Source organism: Callorhinchus milii, unplaced genomic scaffold (genome assembly GCF_018977255.1).
Source record: "Callorhinchus milii isolate IMCB2004 unplaced genomic scaffold, IMCB_Cmil_1.0 Scaffold3, whole genome shotgun sequence".
Lineage (NCBI taxonomy): Eukaryota > Metazoa > Chordata > Chondrichthyes > Chimaeriformes > Callorhinchidae > Callorhinchus > Callorhinchus milii.
In genome coordinates, this window is record NW_024704744.1 from 10,642,656 (window position 1) to 10,658,158 (window position 15,503).

The following is a 15,503-nucleotide window of genomic DNA, read 5'->3' on the forward strand; positions in this document are numbered from 1 at the left end:
CGTGACGGTTTTTGTTTTAACTCAACAAACTGCATTTATAACTGTAAATAATCCTTGCATTTGATATTTAATATAGCTCCTTATCACATCGTCAAGACGTCTCAAAGCACGTCACAGGATATACTGTGAAGTGGAATGACTGTGTATTTTGTGGGTGAATAAGTTCCCTTCAAGTAGAAATTTACCATAGAAATTTATGGCACAGAAGAAGGCCATTTGGCCCATCGCGTGTGTGCCATTTGTAATGTCTCAGAGCGATTTAGAGAGATGGTGCTGGACACCATGCTGGAGGTGGGAGGAGGGAAGTGAGCATAGGCAAAGTCGAAGTAGTATGTTTTCTACAAAGCAGAAATACTTAACTACATCTGANTTTTTTTCAAACATTTCATAATGGTAAATACGTCTATTTAATCCCCTCCTCTCTCAGTCTTCTGTTTCCAAAATAGAAAATCCCTTGAATGGTCAAACTTTCCTATAGTTGTGAGCCCTAAAACCTGCAATGAATCTAGTAGTGCTCAACAACTGAATGAGGTGAGAATTACAATACTCAGTGTGATAACTACTACCAGAAGCCAAGGGTGAATAACTCTCTCCCCTCCAACTTTGTGTAAATGGTTTCCTCCGAGACCACCCCTGAAATCCTCACTTGGAGAGCCAGAGAGCAGAAGAACAGTTCACTAATCGTTGCAATCCAGGTGGATTATATCCTGAGCCTTTAAGAGTACAGAGAGAAGATAAAAGACATCTGTGCATTTCCAAATCAGGCTAATCCTTCGCAACAGTAGTTTCAATACTCAATACAACTCTGTAAAAGTGAGATGAAAGCCATCTTTGCTCAGGTTCTCCAAAAGCAATTGCTGCAAATTATATGGTAACTCAGAGCGAAGAGGGCAGCAAAAGTATCAATATGTTTTCTTTTCCTTTGCTGGAGAGGTGGAGGCTTTAATCACAAGCCAGTTAGTGTTGCAAGCTTTGGAGTTGAATCAGTGCTTCTCAGGAAAGTGGTGGCATGACTGGTGTCTTGCCCCGTGGGTAAAAATGCTTTGCAGGGAACCCAGGTATGTCATGCTGCCCCATAGGATCTGTGGGTGTTTAAAGGGCATTGGTGTACGCAAATTGGCTGCACCATTTATCTATAAAATACCCAGTCGTTACACTTTACAGTAAAATCCTGTGAGCACTTTGAGACATTCACTTTTAATGCGTATCAAATGCGGCAATCAACATCTTTTTTTAAAAAAAATCCTTTCAGAAAGTAGGAAGGGGAGGAAAAACAATGTTATAAAGAGGGAACTTTACTTGTTTCATTTAAACATAAGTGAGTAAGGGAAGGTCTCAGTGACAAACATGTTTGATTCATATCTACTCTTGACCCTGAAAGTTAGCACACTCTGCCACATCCTGGATTACAAATTGCTTTTCTTTCCTCCTGCTCTCCCACTACCCAAAACAAAAAGACCAGACTGTCAAGGTCTGTGTGTTGAAGCTTCTGTTTATTTTGCAAAATCGTTTTTAAGAAATCGGGCCAGCAGGGTTCTGGGGCTGTGCAATCCACTCCTTTTATTTTGCTGGATGGATTCCAACAACAACTTGTACTCACCAGCCTGGTCAACAACAACAAAATATAGCGCCCTTCACACAGGGTAACATCTCGGAACTCTTAACAGTGGTGGAGTTTGACCCCAAGCCAGGGGTAGGGGAGAGGTGATAGTAAGCATAGTCGAAGGAAAGGTCTTCAGTTATGATCTGAAAATGGGGAAGGAGGGGTCAAGGCAGAGGGATTGAGGAGGAATTGCACTGGAACACTCAAAAAACTGCATGTGCCAGCTTGTGTTTGTGCAGTTAATCATGAATTTTATTTCTAACCCCTTCCACTTTCTCCAATGGTTGGTGAAAGTTTGTACAGGCTGGTGAGTAAAACACATTGCACTGGAAAAGGGGTGGAGCGGAGGGGGCGGGGGGGGGGGTCTAATTTGCATTATTTGCAAGAGGGGTAATTGCTATTTTCAAAACTTGCCAAAATGCAAAAAATAAAAATCCCGGAGAGCAACTTGTCATTTTTTTCTGCCCGGGAGACTTTTTGCCAATTGCAATTAGGCATATTGGCTATTAACTCTATGGCACGGTGCTGTGCTCTGTCCATTGTAGGATATTACCGTGCGCAAACTGCCTGCTGCATTTGCCCACAAAATACACAGTCACATCACTTTACAGTACATCCTGTCACGCGCTTTGATTATACGCTATATCAAATGCAATAATAATAATTATAATATTATTGTGGATATTGCAAATTGAACAGAGAAATGGAAGTTGAAAATAACGATTCTCACCCCTTACTTAACAAACCGTACTGGACTGGAGTAGATTAATGTTTCTCCCCCCACCCCCACCCTCCCAAACTGCAGATGGTGAAAGGTTCATAGTAAGGGTCATCTCAGGGAGAGGGTAAAATTCACAACAGCGAGGAAGTGGACAAATATAGGTCAGAAATCCAGTCAGGCCCTGTTATACCACAGTATACCAGTTTCTAGTGCTGCAGACTGGATGTATCTGGCTACCGTTGGGGTTTGGCCAAGTTCCTGGCATGGCACCAAGCACAGAAGGCAGCCTGGTGTCACTGGTGTGCTGGCAACCACTGGAAACACTCATTTGGCTTCTTGGGCTCTGTGCCCATGTGCAGGAAGCCGTCTGGATCTGGAAGTGATGTCGGTGTCAACCTGACAACTTATGTTGTCCGGCGGCCATTTGTATCACTGGGGGAGGGGGGCTGGGGGGGGGGCTGATTTTATAGACTCAGATGACAGTGTTACAGCAGGGTCCTGCTGCAGTAATGAATTTCAAATCAACGTTATCTTTTGATTGAGAAGTACTGAGAGGTTTACACCAGGAGATTGAAGGAAAACTCCGTCCGTGGATGAACACATTACCTGATGTCATGTTGTGAATTGGAGTGGCAATGTTGACATCCTGGAGATGCTCAAGTGTTTCCGTGTGAAACAAGCGCAGAGCAGATCCGGAACTGAAGGCGATCCAGACGCCAACTCCAGCCACAGCCATGTGTGAGATCACCATCCCTTCCTCTTGGTGAGCTTCAAACTGTTGCTGAAATTAAAAATATCACGACAATGTTAATAAGCCAGGACAAAAAAATTCAATAATAAATAATAATCCTTGCATTTGATATAGAGCCTTATCACGTTATAGAGGCGTCTCAAAGTGCTTCACAGGATACGTCAAGTGGTGTGACTGCGTGCATTTTGTGGACGAAACTTTGCAGTTAGTCGCTTAGGATTTGTTGATGAGTGCAAACTGAGGGGGCTTAAATGTAAGATAGTCAGAAGCAGATCTAATAAGAATCTTAGGCGGAATTTCTTCATGCATAATAATAATAATCTTTGCATTTGATATACCACCACTTTACCGTATAACCTGCATAACCATCCAGAGTTTAGGGGGCGTAAAATAGGCAGAAAGGCTGAAGCCTCAGCCATTAATAGTGGTACAGAGAGGCAGGGGACGGGGAGCAGCCTGTGTGAGCTGAGCATGGGGGCGGCAGAGGAGTGGGTTACAAGGACATCAGAGAGATAGGGAGGTAGATAGCGAGGAGAGATACTTGTGAGTGAGGGGTTTATATGTGAGGTGAGGATCTTGAAGTCGATCTGTTTGGAGCCTGGGAGCCAGGAGAGTCTGGCGAGGTTTCGGGTGATGGGCATGCGGAGTTTGGTGCGGGTGAGGATACAGGCTGTGGAGTTTTAGATTAGATAAATCTTGTGAATAGTGCAACTAAATACCCTTGCCCCATCTGACCACCCATTTGCAAAATACTTTATTCTTTGATATACGGATCAGATTAGTCACTGGCTGCATTAATGATCAAAAATGAGAGCACAAATGCAAATAGAATCTGACCAGCGCACACATATATACTTACATTAGATTATCATTTGTGTTGTTACATGAACAGAAATCATAATTTAAATGAACAAATTGGCCACAAAATGCATTAATTACATTAGCAAGGAGACAGGAAATTTATACTAGCCTGTTTACAATACAGCTATCCTGGGGAAATAATTGCACAACAATAAACTTTTGTACTGTTTCACATTAACACACTTTGCATTTAAAGAGTTTATATTGGAGAATCTGGTTAATACCTTCATGAGTGGGTTTGGAATATAAATAAGGCATCAGTTCAGTAAAATTCAGTTATGAAATACCCACGTTTCATCTGAATGTATTGCTAGCTTCCTCAGTGCTCTTAATAATCATTAACATTGCTGAATTGGCAACTTTTCAATACGGTCTCTCCCCAACATTCAGTTTCACCCTGTGCAGTTATGTGGAGTCCTGTAGCTCAGTGGTTAGAGCACTGCTTTGCAAGTGAGAGACCTGAGTTCAATTCCAGGCAGGGCGAAACCTTGGGCAAGTTTCCTTACTCCACACGTCTAATAATAATCCCTCCAAAAAAAGAAAAACAATAATAAATTGGTCATTTTCAATCTACGACTGTTTGTGGGACATTGCTGTGCGCAATTGGCTGCCGCGTTCGCCCACAAATATACAGTTAATTCACTTTACAGTATATTCTGTGAAGCGCTTTGGGACGTCTAGAAGACGTGAAAACTGCTATATCAAAATGCAAGGATTATTATTATTATGCAATTTCTTTAAAATAAATGCAATTTCTTTTTTGATGAAGATACAATGGAACAGCTATAATTTTCACCTTTTCATTACACCCCTGTTTTACCTCTGCCCCTGACAATTAACACCCTCCCATCCCATGGGTGCTCTTGTACAGTAAAGACTTGGGTCCACACAGTCTTAAGTTACGAGTGTTGTATTAGTGCGATCTGCCTGAAAAGCCCCACTGAAATTCAGTAACAAGAACAGTCTGTGAAACTGCGCTGTTTATGTAATAAGACAGATTGCTTTTATAGCACTTAAAGCTAGTTTCCTGACTTAATGTTTCAGGCCTGTCTACCAATGTCATTGATGGATTCAAGGAAATGTCACTTAAATATCGGCATCAGTCTCCCATAACTAATTAATCGAAAGGCCGAAATCCCATGTAATGAAATGCTACTGGTGTGGCACTGGGAAGCAAACAGTGTCTGAAACAGTATTTCTATTTAACAACAACAGTAACTTGTGCTTACATAAGATATGAGCTTAATTTGGGCATTGTTCAAATGCAATTGAAGTAAAAGTTCACAAATTTTCAAACAATACATAAAGATTCATGGCTCCATAGTTACTGCAGAACACACCAGGTCCTACCTGTGTAAGTACAACTTTTGTATATTGACTTGACTTACAGGGGGAAAAAGGGAAGGGATAGAGAAGCACTCTCAATGCACTGAGTCCTTCGTTAGGAAACAAGGACGACTCAAGATCAACAACCAAGAATGAAAAGAATGCCAGTTCGCATTGTGCTGAGCCTGCGGCTGACATCAAACCTCTGCCAAGTTTGAAACAGTATTTCTATTTAACAACAACAGTAACTTGTGCTTACATAAGATATGAGCTTAATTTGGGTTAATGTCTCAAAGTGTTTCACGAAGATGATGAAGATCGATGAAGGGGAGCTTGAGACGTTGACCAAAGGTACCATCAAAGAGACGGTGACTTTGAAAACAGGGAAATATGCTCGTGTCAGCTTGGCTCACTCAGTTGGTAGAACTCTGTATTAGAAGGTTGTGGATTCAAGTCACATGCTAGGATTTATAGCTCAGTGTAGGCTGAAATGCTCCATGTCAATCGCTGTATAAATGCAAGTTGTTGTTGTTGTAGACTGACACTCCAGGACAGTGCTGGGGAAGTGCTACATTACCAGAAATGCTGCCCTTTGTATGAGACAGACTGCCTGTTCAGGCAGACATTATTGGTCATATCGCATTATTCGAAAAGGGTAACAAGTTTCTCCTGGTATCCTGGCCAAACATCCTTCCAGTAAAATCGTTCGTTTACCTCATAGCTGTTTGTTGGATATTGCTGGGTGAAAATTGGCTGCCACGAATGGCTAAATATGCAGTCTCTACACTTGACAGCAATTCCCTGTAAAGTGCTTTGAGACATTTCACTGTTATTGGCACCGAGACAAATGGAAGCATAATTACAAAAACTGTGGTTAGTTGAAGTTGAATGCATAATAGCTTTTAAAAGACAAATATTTAAACAAGATATATGAGTGCTTAAGGGGAAAGGGCAGAGGAATTGTGCAGAATGGATTGCTTCTTTCAGAATTGGCAAAATCACAATGAGCTGAATAGCCTTCTTCAGTGCTGTAAACGTCTACCATTCTATAATCACAGCCTGCGCACAATAACTACTACAGAGCAGATAAGGATGAGTCAGGAGATTTATACTCGTGTGTTCTCAATACTGTATTTAAATGGCCTGAAATTCCATCTAAGCATAACCTGTAAGGCCAGTTTATCTTAGACCTCACAGAATTGTGAACATTCTTAAATTCAGTCTTAATTTGAAACCAGTTTTAAAAAAATACAGTTTCCACATTCAGACTGGATTTTCCACAACTGTGGAAATTATAGGACAAAATGGTCTAAAGAATAAATGGAAATTCCAGCCCATAGCATACTTCTGCCAATGGCTGAATCTACCATAAAACCCGCCATGAAACAACGTACTATTCCTAAAAAAAATTCCCCAACAGATGAACAGGTGTTTATGAAAATAGATACAAGAATCGGGATCAAAAATGTATTGAAAAATAATCACCCACTTTATTTTGAATAAGTCTGACTGCTGGTTGGCAGGTTTTGCAGCACGTTGAGATGCAATGTGTGGTACGTGATGTATTACCTAATTATTAGGGACAATTAGCATAACACTAAACATGCAATTCAGACATGTCTCTAGTTATCAACCATTTTGGGAGTGAACGGAACTCCCACCTGACTTCAGTACAAGTGTTTGGCTCAACCTCAGTCAAACTCACCACAGAGGCACTGCCATTTGGCTCAGTTGGTAACACGTTGGAACCTTGCAATCACAGTCTATGATAATAATCCAGTGCAATCCTGGGGGAGTGCTGCATTGTCAGAGGTGCTATCCTTTGGATGAGATGTTAAAATGAGATCTCATCTGTGGTTCAACTGGATGTTAAAGATCCTTTGGCACTATTTGGCAAGGGAAGAGAATTTCTCCAAGTGTCCTGGGCAATAGTCCCCCAAATAAAATTGATCATTCACCTTCATGGCTGTTTGTGGAATATGTTGTGTGTAAACTGACTGCTGCGTTTGCCTACAAATACAAAGTCACTACACTTTAGAGTAAATCCTGTGAAGTGTTTTGAGATGGTTCGGAGATGTGATAAGATCTTTACAAAATGCAAGGATTATTTAATTTAATATCAAACCCTCTCACTGCACTGAACAGCGAAACACTGACTGAAAGATTCCAAACGTGGGAGGTGACACAAAGATAACAGTTCTCAGAGACCAATACTGGCCTGCATCCACACTGCTGTCTCAAAGTGGAAGGGGGTGAGGGAGAAATAGGGATGTTCACTCCCAAATCTGTCCACAACTAACGACAGATTTTGTTTGCACTTTTCAGCCAAGTGATAATTATTGCCAATGATAATTATCACATCACCTGCTGCATTTTTCACCTCTATGCTATGTATTCGCCAACAAAACTACAAAGCCTTTGCTGAGTTTGCTCAGCATCGCTTGAAAGCTACTTTGCACCCAACACACAAAGCCTTTCTGTTTCTAACAAATAGGAATCCTGTTACCATGTATCTAACATTCCACAAGATGAAAAGAACAAAAACATTTAACGTGAATATTGTGTGGCTCCAGCGATCTGTGGCACTGAACAAATAAACACAAGATGAGATTTAGAAAGCACAAAGTGTGATGGAATTCCACAGCAGGTCAAGAGCTTGTGAAAGAGAAAGATAAGATCAACCGTTCAGCCATGATCCTCGTTATAATCCATGAGGAAAGGGTTGCACCTGAAGAGATGGACTGACCCATAGATTCTCAGTATTAACAGTTTTTTCCTTTTATCGCTGAGATTTCCAAATCCCTGAGTTGTGATTATATGCCTTTGAGAGTATTGGGTTGGGTTAAACACACCATTCCAGCAGTATTTATTGCAGGTTGTAAATGGGCAACTTTGACCATCGTTTGCCACTGCAGTCAATTAGGCAACATTTATAGGGAGTTGTGAAGTTATAGGCTAGCTCTACTGGAGGCCACAGATTGCCACAGTTTATCATAAATCACTAGCAAAATTGAATAAATATAAGCACATAAGAGCTCGTTTAAGACAAGAACATCTTAAACATTTTTACCCTTAAAGCAGCAATTTTGCATTGGTGGGAAAGGCTAAACAATGGATAATAATAATAATGAATAATAATCCTAAATCCTTGCCTTTAATATTGCGCCTTTTATGTCGGGAGCATATGTCTGAGCGCTTCACAGGATTTTATTGTAAAGTGAAATGTATTTTGTAAACAAACACGGTATCCAATTTGCACACAGCAATGTCCCACAAACACCCAAGGACATAAGCCATAAAGGCATAGATTTAATGAAGAGTCGCCCTAATGATTTGGGAGAATTTGCGTATTCCTGGATTCTCTGGAGGTGATCCGGGGTGGAATGGGGGCGATTCAGAACCCTTTTTAAGGAAAACCAAGTTAAGAAATACCGCAAATTAGATCCTTTTGTCCTAAAAGTATATAAAAAAGATAGGTTTCAAAGTACCTCCACAGTGTGAGTCCTCGTGTTGATGATGAAAACCTGCCCTCCAGAAGCTGCCCAGAGGGATTCTTCCATTCCAAGCATGATCTTCACTGGCAGGTCACTGAGCTTCAGGACTTTGGGTGACTCCGACTTCCATGTTCCATCTTCAAAAAAACAAATGTGAGAAATTATTGCACCAAAAGTTCTACCCACCATAAAGTTGCTGCGAACAATAATAATCCTTGCATTTCATATAATGTCTTATCACATCGTTGAGCACCTTGGGACGTCCTCCAGACGTGAAAGGCACTATAATAATGTAATTTGTTGTTCTTGTTGAGATGTCTCAAAGTGCTCACAGAATATACTGTAAAGTGAATTTACTATATTTTGTTTGTGAAACACGGCAGCCAATTGCGCACAGCAGTGTCCCATAAGCACAGACAAAAGAAAGGCCTGTCGTTCTCATGAACTGACAAAAAACAGCAGTTTTATAGATTGTTTTTTTTCCCCAGAAATCTCTTGAGGAGCTGAGCCACTAAGCTGCTTTATCCCACTTGATTTCAGTGCAATTTCAAATCAAATATAGATGTTATTTGTTGTTGTTGATTTCAAACGTCATGTTCGAGGCTTGATATCTCCCACCATTTATCTAGTTTAATAGTTGTGTTTGATATCAACAACAATTTATATTTACATGGTGCCTTTCACAATGGAAGCACATCTCAAAGCAGGACTTAAAGTGCTTCAGACAGCTGTCCGAGAGCCTAATGTGGAGGGGAGAGGGGAAGGAAAGGTAGCTGAAAAATTACATAGTGGATAAAGAGGATTTAGGGAATAAATTTGCAACATTTCATAATGGCTTTGATGTAATAATTACATCAAGTGTATTCCCATTGGAGGAGAAATTCCACCCGGGACTAGATTTACCGTATTTATGTAGTAGCATTTTAGAGAGTACAGGATTTAGCAAATTCTTAAGCACAGCCTTAATTTTGAGGCTGTATTTTCTGTAAATTTATTTGAAGAACTTACCAAAATCAAACTTCAAAGTTCAGACTAAATTCAGAAATCTACCGAATTCTGGATGCCTTAAAATGTTGCGTAAATGAGAGTAAATCTCAACCCAAGATAGAATTTTTAACACAATATTGTTTTATCATTCGAAAAACATCTCGCAAACAGACCAACCTAGTTATCTGGCTTTCAGTTCATTTGAATGCTGGATGATTGTTATCCAGGATACTGGAAAAATTTCCTGACCATTTTCTAGATCGTGCTATTTAACATCTACCAAAACCACAAAGAATGACAAGTGAGACTCGTTTTTTAATGACGCACGCAAAGGTTAGGAATCAGTAAAACACTGTTCAGTTGTCTGAAGAAAGAGCATCTCTAACAGTTCCATAATCTCTCTTTAAAACCCAAATGGCTTATGATTTACTGACACCAGTAACTCATGTCACTAACATTGTTACCAATATTCTCGTGAGATATTTTACCTTACCGATGACGTATTGTTCCAATAGTAACCCTACCAGCGTAATGTTTTTAAAGTTGAGAAACCGCGTGAAAGGCCATAGTGCATAACATCACCAGGGTGAAAAGTGCAAGAGGGAAAATGGCATTCCATCATTTTATAAGATGTGGAAGACGAACCAAAATTATGCTTTTAAAACATTATGCTTTACAAATTAAAATCACAGTTAATAATAACAATCCTTACATTTGGTTTGGTACCTTTCATGTTGGGAAGAAGTCTCAAGTGCTTTACAGAATATACTGTAAATTGTAGTGACTGTGTGTTTTGTGGCGAAATTGACAGTGGAGTACTACAGGAACAGAATCAACAAGTATCTGCAAACGGATCCAGTAATTCTCCACAAATATACATATCTCATCACAATTAAAGCAGATTTCTCAAAATCATCCTGAATGCAAATCACAGGAAGTACAAATAATGCAGTGACTTAAAACTTAGGGGGCTTAGGTCAGCCCATAGAAATCATCCTATAAAAGCCACTTTCATTTGAAAAAAAGCAGACAAACAAAATGTGTTCAGAGTGTACTGTCTCCACCATATAATTTCTAGAGACATTTATATTTTCTCTGGTGATTTGTTCCATTCTTACATCATTTTCCATGTACAAAACAAAACCATATTTCTATCCTTTGACGGTCAATATAACAGCAATTGAATTTATATAGCGCCCTTCAAGCAGGTAGTGAACTTTACAATACATTCTGTGAAGCCCTTTGAAATGTCTCTACGATGTGATAAGACGCTTATATCAATTGCAAGGCTTATTATTTTTATTAGTGTATCAGAGCCCTTAACAGTGGCAGAGCTTGATGCAAAGCTGGTGATCAGTCTAAGTTTTAATAATAATGCTTACATTTGGTATAACGCCTTTCACATTAGGAGGACGTCTAAAAGCGCTTTGTAGGATACAATATAAACTGTAGTACCTGTTTTTCGTAGGGGAATAAGTTGCTCTTATTCATTTTGGATAAATCAGGGTTGAGATTTTGCCACAGAAGATGGTACGATGGATACTACAAATGTGTGGTTCATTTGCAAGATGTTTATGGGTGTTCTAGCCCTTAGATTAGGAATCAACTTTTCCATTTTTTCTCTGTGCTGCTATGATCCCAATAATGAATCACACAGGAGACCTGCTATTTTGCTCATTTGTTTCTAAGGAAATGTTTCTATGGTTCCCCTCTCCTTCTCTCTGCTCAGGGATCCCCAATGGTCACTGTGAAGCTCTGAGATGTTCATTCCTAGTCAATCCCCTTTACAGTATATCATGTGAAGTGTTTTCAGACATCTTGACAACATGATAAGGCTCTATATCAAATGCAAGGATTATAATTATCATTACAATATTTTGCCCACAAAATTTACCATCAATCAACTTTGCAGTATATTCTGTGAAGCACTTTGTGAGGTCTCAAAGATGTGATAAGGCGCTACATCAAATGCAAGGATTATAATAATTACTATTATTCTTAAAACGGTTGTAAAATTATTTCATAAATCTGCTCTGAATGACAAACATCTGCTCAAAGTTTCTGTTCTTCCCTGTTAGAGTTTAGTAATAATCTCAGTGCATGGTGTCCAAACCACCTGCCAGACCATATGTAAGACAAACCCCATCCTCACTGTACAGCCTTTACTGGGATTGAGCATGTCCGTGTCTATACTGTGACGCTAGTGAAATCATAGGGAAGGAAACATGTGGTGAAATTCCACTGATCAATGAAGTTATTGACCTCAGCAGTGTGTGTCTGTAAGGAAAATCCCATCAGAAATACATACCACTGCCACCACACCTCAGGAGTAGTGAACAGTGCCAGCAAATGATTCCAGTGAAGGCCAGCAAACATTATGTCACTTCGGAATCGAGACGTGTGGCCAAAGGCAGCAAATACCCTCGGTTGTGTTTCTTTTAATACGTGGAAAACAAATGAATGCTGGAAATCACCTATGAATACTTACGAAAATTTCCGAACTGAAAAAAATCCCTAATGAAACTGAAAAAGCTGATGAAAGACATGAAAGCACAAATTATACCAATTGTGGATAATGTGAGTTTCAGATTACAAACTGGCGACATAAGAAGAAAAGCAGAAAACCTTAAAGATTAGATTACTAGATTAGCCACTAAAGATTAGATTGGTTTCCCATTTGCAAGAGCAGCCAAGATGTGGAATAGGATCTGGCAAAACCGATTAGTGCTATGTCAATCACTGGTACATCCTTAGAGAACAAAACTGTATGCAATTCTTTTCAAGGAGGATGTAAGGATATCGATAGGCATTGCTGAGCAAATTCTCTGCTCAACACAGTGGTTTCTTTAATAAAAACAGAAGTCGCTGGGAATACTCAGCAGGTCAAGCAGCATCTATGGAGAGAGGAAAGTGAATTAGCATTTCAGGTTGATGACCTTTTGTCAGATGACCTGCTGAATATTCCCAGCGACTTCTGTTTCTATTTCAGATTTCCAGTAACTGCAGTATTTTGCCTTTTGTTTTCAGTGGTTTCTTTATGCTGACACCATGGATGAGTAATGCTGATGAGCTGAGCAGAATAGCAGAGGCTGCAAAGATGGGCAAATGATGAGCGAGGTTTATCAGCAGGAAGTATTGGTAAGCTTCACCATGCTTGTTTAGTTAACACTGCCATATCTATTAAGCCTCTGGCATACAGAGTCTGTATCTCCCAATCCCATCAATGATGAGGACATGGCTACATCTCCAAAATTCATTGTTGAACCAGACTGGATGGTCAAGTCAACCATCAAAATTAACTTGGATCACCTTCCACTCAAGGGAAACCTTGTTTATTAATCCTTACCCTCCCCTGGACATTTGATAGAACAACAGCAACAACAATTTTACATTATACAGCACCTTTCACATCAGGAGAACGTCTGATAAATGCAATTCATCATCAGAGCCACATCAGAATGAACGGCTCAAAGACCATCTGAACCCAAGTTTGCTTCTCCAGCAATCAAGCTGCCGAGATCAGGTGGGCTGGTCCCGAATCTTCTGGATTGATAACTAAAATTTTCTTTTTTTCAGCCTTGAACAGGAAGAGTTTCAGCCATCTCTCTATCTCCTAGACAAGTCAGACTTGGAAAATGAATACAACCCAAAAAAAATCTATACCAGCAGCGAAACACAGGGCCTACAAAACACAAAACCACTCTCGCCTCAGAGTTGCACAATTATTGAGAGGACCAAACACACTTATCAGGAAAGAGATGTCACCTGCTGGTATCCTTAAAGCTTTTCTTCATTAAAATCAGGAAAAGCTTTAAAGAATATCACAGATTTTACCCCATTGGTACATGGAAACAGGAGGAGCCCATTCATTCCATTGAGATGCTACCCTGCCTGAAGGTTGATATATAAATGCAGTTGTTGTTGTTGAGCTTGTGCCACAATTTATTAGATCATGGCAGATCTTTTTAATTCCATCTTTCCATTACCAACAGAACCAAAATTATAACCATTTGGACAAACTCCTCTTTCCACCCTCCTCACCTCCTACCACCACATATATATTCACATTGCTTTCCTACCCCAAATACCGGATATTATTTTTGGACTCGTGTCACATTAATTGCTGGCTTCTGCCAACATTGCTGTTAATCTACGTACGAAGGAGTTTGCTAACTTGCTGCCTGACTTCACTTCTGTCCTGTGGGAAACTCGAGGCCTGCACACTGGGAAGTCAATTTTGTGTCAGTGCCAACAAAGGTGAGAGACAAGGGCAAAGTCTCACTCGCTAGTTTGTGCCAACTACACGCCAGCACGAATTAATCATATCCGATTCGCAATTGTGCAGACTAGCAAAAGAAAAGTTTCTACAGGGAAATTGGAAAACGTAATGGAACAACGCACTTGGTGCAGCAACCTATTGGATCAGATATCCTCTGTGTAAATAGGAAAGAAAGTGCAAATAGGAAAGAAAGCGTTTCTGGAATGTCCCCTTTGGGACTTCACAGGGTCATCCTTTAAAGGTTGGTATATTAAGTCATTGTCGCTTTGTCTGAAAATAGGATATCCTGCAGTCACAACACTGGAGTCTGAGTTTTATAGCAACGGGTCCAAAAATTCAAAGAATCATAGATTCGTAGAAATATACAGCACAGAAGGAAGCCATTCGGCCCTTCGTGTCTGTGCTGGCTCTTTGAAAAGAGCTATCCAATTTAATCCCACTCCCACTCTCCTCTCCCCATAGCCCTGCAAACTTGTCCTCCCCAAATAATTATCTATTTCTCTCTTAAAAGATGTTATCGAATCGGCTTCCACCATCCTTTCAGGCAATGCATTTCCAGATCTCAGCAAATTGCTGTGTAAAAAAAAATTCTCTTCATCTCTCCTCTTTCAACAACTATATTAAATCAGTGTCCTCAGGTTACCGACCCACCCGGCAGTGGAAATAGTTTCTCTTTGTTCACCCTATCGAATCCCCTCATAATTTTGAAAACTTCTATTGAGTCTCCTCTTAACCTTCTCTGCTCCAATGAGAATAATCCTAAATTCTCTACCTCTCCTGATAACTGAAGTCCCTCATTCCTGGTACCGTCCTGGTAAATCTCCTTAGCACCCTCTCCAATGCCTTGACATCATTCCTAAAGTGTGGTGCCCAGAACTGAACAGTCTCTCGCTGAGGCCTAACCAGTGTTTTATAAAAGATAATCATAACTTCCTGACTTTGTATTCTATGCCCCTATTTATAAAGCCTAGTATACCGTATGCTTTTTTAACAGCTTTATCTACCTGTTCTGCCACCTTCAAAGATTTCCTTTTGTGAATGAAACAACTTAATTGCATCCAGCCACCTTTCCTTTCATACTTTGACCACAGCACCAAAGCTATACTTATCATTTCAACAAACACAGTATTGTGGATGCTTCAGTACCTACACAGTTAATCTCAGTCCCCTCATGCACAAAACCGCCATGGAATAGAGCAGGCCACTAAGCAACTTTTATGTCAGAAAAAAACTCAATAAATTCTGTAGTACGGCTGGAAGTGCTTGGATATATAATTAGGCCTTTGGTTTAATACTCTTCAAGACTACAAATACTGCTTTCACAGGAGACCTTTGTGTTTCGTTCCTAGCTGAAATGTACAGATCAGTTTCTGTTCACAAGCCTTGGTTTAACTCTTTCGATCCCACAATACTGTTTATTCTCAGTGACGAGCTGAAAAATGACACAGTATTTGGTCTGCTAAAGAAAAAGCACGCACACA

At 40.1% G+C, this 15,503-nt stretch overlaps 1 protein-coding gene across 4 annotated transcripts in view; it reads right to left on the minus strand.

The window, feature by feature from the left end:
- arhgef10 (Rho guanine nucleotide exchange factor (GEF) 10) overlaps positions 1-15,503 on the minus strand; it is a 144,544-nt gene that overhangs the window by 15,759 nt on the left and 113,282 nt on the right. For all 4 annotated transcript variants that reach the window (XM_042333058.1, XM_042333059.1, XM_042333060.1 and 1 more), the window contains 2 exons: positions 8,751-8,893; positions 2,931-3,105 (listed from right to left, as the gene is read on the minus strand). In XM_042333058.1, coding sequence (XP_042188992.1) covers positions 2,931-3,105; positions 8,751-8,893 — 318 coding nt within the window. The remainder of the gene's footprint in view (positions 1-2,930; positions 3,106-8,750; positions 8,894-15,503) is intronic.